At 38.6% G+C, this 10,500-nt stretch overlaps 1 protein-coding gene across 1 annotated transcript in view; it reads right to left on the minus strand.

Moving 5' to 3' along the window:
- Positions 1-3,012: 3,012 nt before the first annotated feature.
- The window catches only part of PRTG (protogenin), a gene marked incomplete at its 5' end in the record, with an annotated part of 79,364 nt that continues 71,876 nt past the window's right edge, over positions 3,013-10,500 (minus strand). Inside the window, 5 exons of the mRNA XM_009864317.1 lie at positions 3,013-4,915; positions 6,006-6,110; positions 7,078-7,243; positions 8,163-8,283; positions 9,466-9,648. Coding sequence (XP_009862619.1) covers positions 4,526-4,915; positions 6,006-6,110; positions 7,078-7,243; positions 8,163-8,283; positions 9,466-9,648 — 965 coding nt within the window. The remainder of the gene's footprint in view (positions 4,916-6,005; positions 6,111-7,077; positions 7,244-8,162; positions 8,284-9,465; positions 9,649-10,500) is intronic.

The raw sequence follows: 10,500 nt of genomic DNA on the forward strand, positions 1-10,500 counted from the left end.
CAGTATTTAGACAGCAGTTTCATAAACATTTGGCATTTAAACTTCTATTACTTTTTGGCATGACCTTGGGGTAGTATATAAACAACCCTGGAGGGCTAAAATGAACCAACACACTAGGTAACATTTACTAGAATGCTAGAAAAAGAAAAATCCACATTATTAAACAAAATATTTTTTAAAAGACATTAAAAAGTTACATTCAAATCAGGGCAAACATTAGCTTCCCTCATGCAATGGAATTCACAGAGCTGATCCCCTGAGACAAATATAAAATTAATACAATTCAGCTCCATCCTCCATTAGCCAGTCAGCCATTGCTGCCCTTAGAAGAAAATGGCACACGGAGTGAAAGGATCCAGAACACCACAATATGAGATACATACCTGGCTCCTACACTGGCATTTCATTTACAACTTTAAAAAAAAAAACACCAAAAGCCAAACAATCAAAAAGCAAATCTGTGTAAGTCAGTTTTTCATATACAGTCAGTCTTTACTGAAAACACACCAGGCAGGTGCAACGTGGGTATATGCAACCATGAAAAGCTGAAAACTTCCAGGAGCACAGCTCACAATGGAACCAGGGGGCCCAGCACCACAAACCTGATGCATGTGTTTATATCCCTTTTGGGTCAATTAGGACCAGTCTCAGTGTAAATCTGAAGGAATTCCAAAGAAATAAACTTACTTGCAATTGAGACAAATTGAATTTGTGTTCTTTTCATACAAGCCTCTATTAACTTACAAAAGCAGAGCTCTAAAAAAAAAAAATATAATCAACTGATAGGCCTCGTCCTACACACACGACATACTTGTTCCCAGTTCTCCTAGATAACTCCTGAGAGATGGGAATACTTTGTATTTGTTAAATAGAAGAAAGTACACAAGTGTAACTGTGGGCAGACTGAGCATTTGGTTTTGGATCCAGGTCCTGCGGAATGGACATTGGTGTTGCAACTGAAGGGCAGAATCCTCACTTGGAAACACAGTTAGCATGGTAAACAACTTTTGAGATTTCCTCTGTTAGTTTTGATGCTTTTCAAGTGACATAAACTAACATTTTTTCTTTCTTTTTGAAGTACAAGGGTTGCATATACACTCATTACACCAGCCATGGCTCCTTAGTTCTTAATACACTTAAACAAATGAATTCACATAGTGTAACACTAAATTCCACATTTATGTTCATCTTCAAGAACATATTTAATAAAATTCATAATTAAAAAATGGTATTTTTTTCTCCAGGACCCAGTTTCTACAGACATAACCAAGAAAAAAAATTTGGAAAACCTGACACCATTCTGCCTGCTGTGTTCTGCCAGCTCCTTCTAGGCAAATGGAATGAGGAAGGTTCATATATGAAAAACTGATTTCCTTAAACAGCTACAGGTACAAGCTTTTAAGAAAAATTAATAACCTGTAATATATCTATAATTACATGCTTTGGCTTCAAGGACATGAAGGATTTAAACTTTGAGGCTAATTTTGCACTGTTAGAATCATGAAGGATTGATTCTGCTCTTGAGTTCAAGAGAAAGTATCGGTTTCTGCACAATTTTTCATTCTGTAGTAATCATGACTATGTGACAAAGTAAAGGGAAGCACACTAATGTAGACTGGGTTCTGGAGAAACATTAGATTTGGTTAACATAAACATAAAGAAAAAGACAGAATAATTAATGTCTAACTAAGCTTGCCTATATGCTGAGGTAACCTTAAATATCTTTGGTTTTCTTTATTTGCTGATAAAAAGTACCCTAATAAAACATGAAGTGATGAACAGAGTTCTGGATGCACTGCTCTCTAATACACTGAGTGTTTTCAACTCTTTGGCTATCGAAGTTAGAGCATCTATATTAGATTACCCATTGATTAAACTACAGAGTGGGTCTCTGGAAGAAAAAGCTTAGGATTTAAAATATTTACCTGTAATGAATATTATAAAACTATATTTGATTATCAGTACTTACAGCAAACAAGTCTTTGGAGAAGCTGTTACCTCCTGCATATCAGCTTTTTTGAATGAAACTAACAGAAGAGGCTACTCTGACAGATGAAGTGTGAAACTTCATGCTACTGTTACACATTCTTAATCTAGTTTTGATTAATTCACACTTTACCTAACTAGAAAGTTTTCTGCTGTACACTAAACATTCTGCCTGACGAGACCAAAAATAAATCTTTGGTGAAAAGGTTTTTTTCTTCAGCAAGTAGATAAAAAACTGTTCAAAAATATTTTTTTAATACTGTATTGTTGATCAACTACATGCTGGAGAAAAACATTACACTTGGAAATCTTTGGAGATATCTGCTGGTATTATAATTTTCTTTAAAGGCTCTTGTAACAACAAGGTAGTTAAAACTGCAGAAGCATACAACTCATCTATGCAATCAACTACTACAATCAAGAAGCCCTATTGTTTTTTGTTAGTAACTACTTATACAAAAAAATGTATTCACCTCTTCAAACCTATAGATTTTAACTACTTCAATTACTTTTGGACAATATGTGACTTCCTTCTACAGAAAAGTCTTTGGTACAAGATTATTTTAAAGCATTTGAATCAACACTGCTATGAAAAGGTGATTGCGTACTGTCTGGTTCAGAACTAGCAAACACTTACCAGGTAAAGAACTACAGTAACTAGAGGCCTATTCATCAGCACAAAACAGACTGAGCAGCAGGGCTTATTGGTGACTTCTAACCACCTTTTCATATATGAGGAACAACACAAAAGTCAGCCTGGCCTTAAGGGTGACAATTTGGCCCCAGAAAAGTCAATGTGAGTTCTGACAGACCTAAATAGATCCAGGAGTTCCTATGGTTCCTTTCTCACAACATTACATTTTAAACTTCTTTTTTTTTCCCAAGCAAAAACATATGCCTAATTTCTTTTTATTTTTCTTTCTTTTTTTTTTTTTGAAGTAGAACAGGGAAAGAGGCGGAGTAGAGGAGTGGATATAGATACAGGCAAGTTTATAACATTGGATGATTCCAACCTCCCCCCTCAACCTCCCTCTCCCTATTAAAAAACAAAACATGATACCCTGTCAGTTTGCTCCACGTTTCCGTGAGGCAGCTCAAAAGTAACAAACTGTTCCCTGAGTACAGGAATAAACAACAACAACAACAAACCAAAAAACACTAGAATAACTTTTAAAGGAGGTAGTATAAAACAGGAATTGCATGGGTTCAAGGCAGTAACAGTACTTACCTCTTTCAACAGACTCTTCAACTAAAGCTCTGGCTTTTTTATTTCTCATGGTAGCCTAATCAGAGTTTTAGATTGGCATGTAGGTAAAGTCACTCCCTGAGCTAAAGTTCCTGGCTAACAGCACACTAGACAAGGCAACGAGCCAGGCTGCATCCTAACAACAGCTCTGAGACACACTAGCAGTGCTAGCAGTGCTTGCTTATCAGCACTCAAAGCTGGGTAAAAATGAACCACAAACTCATAATACAATTTACTTAAAACATCTAAGAAGCATTTAAGGCATCTTTCTGTACTTGAAAGCAACTTTATGAATACTAAAAAGGCATAAGGCAAATCAGTAATTTCATAATATATAATGCAAGGCACCATTGCTAAGAAGTACTGTGATACTGGAATACTCAGCATTATTATCTATTCCATGACCCTCAGGCAGAGCCAAACTGTTTGGAAATGCTGACTACTTCTTCATTTTGCCATGCTTTTTAGCATTAACTGTCAATAAAGGGGCAATTTCTGTCACTGTGGGGAACCCAACATGTCCCAGAGCCCTAAGGATATAGCATGCATCCTGTCAGCAGTTGCTGGCACAAGTTTCTGGGGGAAAGGCACTGTCCTAGGCTTACTGGGGTTATGAGAAACCAAGAGGTAAAAAAGATTTCCTGTGGCCATATACATGGAAGCATCAACTCCAGTTTTTAACGTTCTCTACGTCAACCACATTAAATCATTACATTTCATACTCTGAGGTTTCCTTCCTTTTAAAGACAGAGCTTCAGCTAAACAATCTTGTTCACCTACCTATACAACTCCCTGATCATTGAGTGCACGCATGTGCACACAAACACACACACACATTCTGCACAGCTGGAAAAAACCCCAACAAAACAAAACAAAATAATAAACTAAATAAAACAACACTACTAGGAAGTATCATCAGTTCCATAGCTGAGACCAACTAGAACACAAATGAGGTAAAGCAGTCATCATTCAGAGTTCACCTCTCGGCAAACTGAGGTAGATAGTCAGCAAAAGGGCCAACAGCCTTCCCTTTGCTCCAGTGACATATTTTTAACTTTAGTCAGAAATCTTCACTGTCCTTTCACATTTGTTGACCACTGAACATTCAAAATGAGTGAGTTTTAAAAAACAAACAAAAACAAAGAAAAAAAGAAAAAAAAAGAAAAAGATTCAACAGAAATTTGGGATCACCTGCTAGGTTAGTCAGGCTTTCCACAATAAAACTTTGGTTCCCTGTTCATTGTCCTTCGAACAGACATACACTGCAAGAATGTCTGCATGGCCCTAAGGATGTCAGTTTTGCACCGCAGAGTGTATCTGAAGAGGTGAGGTAGGAGTCTGGTCAGTACCAAGTGGCAGAAGAGACTCTGTGCAGTTACTTATGGCCGGGCTCACCGTGTTCGTACCCAAGTCACTGCCTACAAAAGGACCGGTAGTGGGAGGGGTGGCATTTGTCGTGGAGGAGAGGTGTATCTCATCGTTGGACTCATGAGAAAATCTTCCAGAGTCACCAGTCTCGTGGCTTCCTTCGCTGTTGGCCGAATGCTCCGTATCGGCAACAATACTGAACGGCACCTGGAAATTAGACTGCTGGCCAGGAGAGCTGGGGGAGTCATCATCACTGATCAGCACAGTGGTGCCTGGCTGGTACAGACACACCGCTTGGACAAATCTTCTCTGAGGCTACATAAAAAGCAGAGAGAAGAATATTGTTCAGTCTCTGAGTAGCCGAACCATAATTTGAATTTTTACTGCATTTCCTATCTCCTATTCCACCAGAGTGCCTCTAACAGCATTGGCTCAGAACAATCTGGGCTTTCCTACAGGAGGTTAAGAAGAATCAATCTCAAGTCTTGCTCATAGTTTTCTCTACCATAATAGATGAAATAATCCCTTCTAGCTAAGAATGGCTAATCAAAAATGATTTCACTGAATGGTATTTTAAAAACATACTTGAATACTTCTCTCCTATCCCTTCATGCATATTCTTTAAGCATTACTCCTTGGGTGTAGCAAATATTTTTCTTTCAGAGGCATCAGAAATATGCAGCTGCTTCTTGAAACATATTGGAATACAAATTTACAACATGGATATCAAGACTTCCTATTCCTTAAACCTAAAAGAGCACAAGTTACAATCCAATAAACATTATTCAGATGTCCCATAGGTGTAAATCTGCATGCTAATGTTCAGGATTTAGTTAAACACTTCACTTTTAAATTGTTATTTTTTTCATCTAGATAGCAAATGTGTCCAGAGCAACAATATCAGAAGCCAGACAGTTCTACAAAGATTCTCAATTTCTTCAATACTTTGGGTAAATAATTTAGTTTCCTTCTTTTGGTTTCTCTTAGAAAACAAAATTTTAGCTGTCAGGGTAGGAAGGGATTCTTTATATGTTTATATTTTATTTATAAACATGTATTTAATTTGTATTTGTAGTTATACAAAGTGTCTGCAGATGTAGTACTGTAGATGCTGTACACAGACCCAGTACATAGAAATCCTTTTGCTCACAGATAGGTCACAAGCAAGAAAATCAGTTCACTGTAGAGAGTTACAGTATTTGACTACTTGAGACAGAAAACGAGACTTCCATAAGACTTTAGCTACAGGGCAGAACATCATCAACCGTAACACAACTGAAACTATCCAACTAAAACTTAGTCCACTAATTCTGCTTTTCCATAAATCAAAACCTACATATCTCGCTTTGCAGATACAGGGTAATACAAGTAAGGATTGGTCTAATGGTCAGAGAAGCGCAGTTACCTCCTCAGTCTTGACCTTCTTAGTATCCTGGAAGAATAGCCACCTTTTCTTGCAGTTAGTCTTTGTTACAGGCCCATAGCTATTAATAATCAGATCAGATCCCCCCTATAATAGATGGAGACACACAGACATTTATTTTAACAAATTAAATTTCTAAGATTCTAATTATTTTTCTATTCCTACCTATTGGCTCCACACTGAAAAGGAAGACAAATGAGGTCTTAGTGCTCAGTCATGGTTTTGTGGTCTGTTATTCATCTACTGGTCAAAAAAAGTCAAGACCAGATCCACTCAATCTGGCAAGATCCAACAGCTCTAATACTGCAAACACACAGCAAAATATTCCAGCCACTGCTCTTGTTCTACACTACTTTGAATGTGACCACTCATAGGCATAGCATCTGTGCCTGTCCTGGGGTCCACTTCCATTTCCCAGCTCTTGCGTATCTCCTCAGGGAGCAGCTCCGTTCAGGTTTGCAGTATGGACAGAACAAGCCTTCAGTCAGTATGTCTCCATGTGAAGTAAGGCCAATGCAGTTTTTGTCACACCAGATCCTTAGACTGTAAGATTCTACAGATCAACTAATATATCCTGCCATCTAGATTAATTTATAATTTGACCAAATACGAATTTATAAAATGTAACATTGTCCTACCAATAAATATACAGAAAAATAATATTTTCTTTAATATCTGCTTAGTGTCATACTTGACTAGATCGTGCACAGGCACTTACTGAAGTGGGTGCTGATAAGACTCTCACCTATCTCCTTGGACTAGCAGAGGCCCTAAGCGTGTGGAGCTTTTATCCTCTGATGCTCTGCCAGAGCCAAACTCCACAATCTGCAGAGTACAGTGTAAGACAAGTGTATTGGATCAGATCTCTAACTAAACTTTAAGATAAGTCTTGAAAATTTGATCCTAGATTGCCAAACTTGTGTTTGTACCATATAAAAAAAATCTCCTGTGGACTTGTAGTCCACAAATTTTCCTTTTGATAAGGACTCTGATGTTATAGCAGTGGATTCTAAAGAAAGATTTCTGTTTTGGGAGTGAGTAAAGCTCACAGTACCTTAGCATCGATGAAGCTGTTTGCCACGATCATTGGCAATAAGGATTCTTCATTCTCTGCAACTCCTTCAACACTCTTCTCCACCTCATTAGCACTGGCTAATGAGATGCTGTTATGTGACAGCTGGTCAGTGCTCTGCTGCACGGGTTTAGGAGCAGATGTTTTCCTACACAGTATTAAGCAGGAATAAAATTGACACACGGGAAGAAAATATTAAAAAAAAAAAGAAAAGGATAAACTTCAAAGCTATTATTAATCAAGTAATATTGGTATATTCTTGGCATTTACATTTTGTTATATGATACTCCTAACTCTCACGGAATTTAAATATTATTGCTTGTGATAAAAATAACATCTGCTTCCAGTTAATCATACACAGTAGGCTACAAGCTTACGTGCAGACAGGAATTGTCACGATTAGTAATATTACTTGGAGGAACTAACTAGTAATGATATTAAGACCTTTCTTCCATGCTACAGAGAGACTGTCTCCCAATCCGTATTTTTTCCTGCATGTATGCTAAAAAGCCCTTTTCCCAAAAATACACTTTCAGACAGTTGGGATTTTTAATTTGTTACTTCAAGTACTTTATATTTGTTCTGACCCCAAAGTTATGGGCAGAGTCACTGGGCCAGTTTAGGCCCCATGGCAGCTGATGACAAGACAGACAGATGGTGGCTTGCACCACTGCAAAGAAACCTCATCAGAGTTCCTCTTGTCCAGCAACACCAGAGAGTTAAAGCCTTGCAAACCAGGTCTGGGCAGGCTGGAGGGTTAAGCAGGAGGAGCAGATGATGTAAAGCAGCATGCTTATCTGACTCGGAAGGGGTTTTTGATTTGGAAACATGCCTCATACTTAGTTGTCAAAGCACCACTGACTCCCTCTGTGGGTTCTTCCTTCTTTTCACTGGAAAAGGGGCTCAGGTAGAGTAGGAAGAGCCAGCAAAGTGCTTTGTTTCAATTGCTGGTAGGAATAGGTGAAGAGACAGAGTACTTCAGAGAACTTAGCACTTTTGGAGAAGAATGCATGTCCCAAGAATCAGTGCATTCAGAAAAAGGTCAGTCTTCATGAGCAAAAACATACCTGGCTTTACTGCGATAAATTAAGATGAGGATGCAAATAAGGATGCAGGTCAACGCTATGCAAACCCCAACAACAATGCCAGTCATTGATTTCTGGTCCAGGTGGTAGTAGTCCGAGTAAGCTATAGCAAAAAAGAACATAGAAAGGCTCAGTAAATATGAAGAGTTATCCCGTGCTCCCTGCCATGAAATTAATAGGGTTACAGTCACAACCACAGAGACAAGTGCTTCCTTTTAATGACACTTCCACACTTTCTCTGTTATATGTTTTTACACTTTTGAAAATAACAGTGTAGACCAAACAAAGGAGTGTATACAGTCTTGGTGTGAGAGAGGAAGAAGGGACTGGCCCACACCATAGTCCTTGCAGTTACCTACAACACGGAGCAGAGGAGCTTTCTCCAACAACTTCCTTACAGTGTACTACCAGACAACAAAGGGAAAAGGCTTGGAGAATTCCAGCCACTGTCCCCTGGGAGGGTCACTTTGACGTGCTTTGGCATCATATGTCTGTTAACCTAATCCTAAGGGCATGACTATTGGCTTATTGAGGCCTAAAATATAACTGAATTCCAAGAAGAAAACTCGAGCAAATAAAATCCCTGAGTTTTAATCACAATTCAATGTGTAGCAACAAGGTAACGATAAAAGATTCATGTGCCTGAGTAATTACTAGCTCTTTTCTCCCCAGATAGCTTTAAAATTGCTAACAAGTCACCAAGATAAATCCTGTTCTTCATCAGCCAAAGATGATGTGTTCTTCCATTCTTACATGGAAAAGCATTGATGTTACCTTACTTTCCACAAGGGAACACACAGTTTTTCCTGAAGAGCTGCAAGTGGGTCTGATTTCTTTGGTGAAAACATACGCTGCTGTATCACTGACTGACAGGATGATTTGAGTTGCTGGAACATCAGAAATCAGCAAATTTCAAGATGCCATTTCATCTCTGCCGGGCTCCCTGGTTCTAACTGACTCAGTGCTACGGGTATCTCAAGCCAAATAAAGGACTTAAAGGAAGTGCCTTAGAAGAGTGGCTGAAAAGTCAATATTGACGTAAAATTCAAAACAGTTATACATTCTTGTTTGAAAGGCAAACTTCTAAGCAAAAGAAATAAATCAGTTCTGAGTTGAACACAGATAAAAATTCCAAAATGGTTTCATTTAGAAGATGCTGCTACACTGGTAGGACTGCCTCGCAGAAAACAGAATGGTTTACCCAGAAAGCAGTTACCAGCTAAACCAAACAGGAATCTTTTCTGCTGGTACTTGTGACAGCAGTAATCAAAACATTGCTACTGACTTGTGGAATCTCCCGAATCCAAGCGTTTAGGTCTCTGATTAGACTCTGATGTCTCCTTTGGCAGGACAGCAAGTTCCACTGCATTTGAGAAGGGTCCTTCTCCCACTTCATTGGAGGCTGCTATTTTGACCAAGTAGACATTTCCTGCTACAAGGTTTTCCAGCAATGCCATGGTCATTGCTCCTATGAAAAGATTTGATAAACAGTTCCAGTTAGACTTAGATTTAGATATTGGGACCTACACTTGCTTTTCAATACCACCTCCAAATCTTCTTTGAGTACTCTGATCACTTTCATACATTCTCCCTTGCACATAAAGGTTACAGAACGAACACTGAGGCTGCTTCCTTGTCCATTCTGTCCTTTCTCTCCATGCTGCGTGACCACAGCACATTGTGAAGTGCCAAAACTGAGCGTCAGGCATCGGCTACGGTACACAGCACGCTAATCCCAATTCTAGCGCTAGCTGCATTTCAGTGTGTTCACATTTATGCTGTGATCATATCTGTGAGGAGACGCTCCAAGCATTAACCAGAATTTCAGGCAGAGAAAGCAGAATGTGAGACCTCTCTCATGTACTAATATATGTGCCTCTCCTGGATCCACTGTACTATGAATGTGAATGAAAATTGTCATAACTAAGTAATTCAGGTTCAGTTTATCAAATTTCATGTCTAGTTGGTAAAATGAACAGGACAGGTTTGGAAGAGTACATTATACTACGCTTTTAAAATAAAATTAAATCCTATTTAGACCTCTGTAGGCTTCCTTGATTACTGTGCATCTAAGCTGTGCTGCTAAAAATATTACGTCTCTCTCGCACGCTAAGGATTCATTTCCTAAAGTCCCTGAAGGCAGGAAAAAACAGATTAAGAAAATAAATAGGATTCCCTTGCATTGTCCTTAGACAGGCAAAACTATTAAAGTCGGCGGGATCTTTGCCTGTCCAGGGACTGCAAACTGCTGCTTAAAACTCTAATTCCTTTCTAAAATGCCTGTATTTCTTCCCACCGCAGAAAAATAGTTTTTCTTTCC

Source organism: Apaloderma vittatum, unplaced genomic scaffold (assembly GCF_000703405.1).
Source record: "Apaloderma vittatum isolate BGI_N311 unplaced genomic scaffold, ASM70340v1 scaffold32692, whole genome shotgun sequence".
Lineage (NCBI taxonomy): Eukaryota > Metazoa > Chordata > Aves > Trogoniformes > Trogonidae > Apaloderma > Apaloderma vittatum.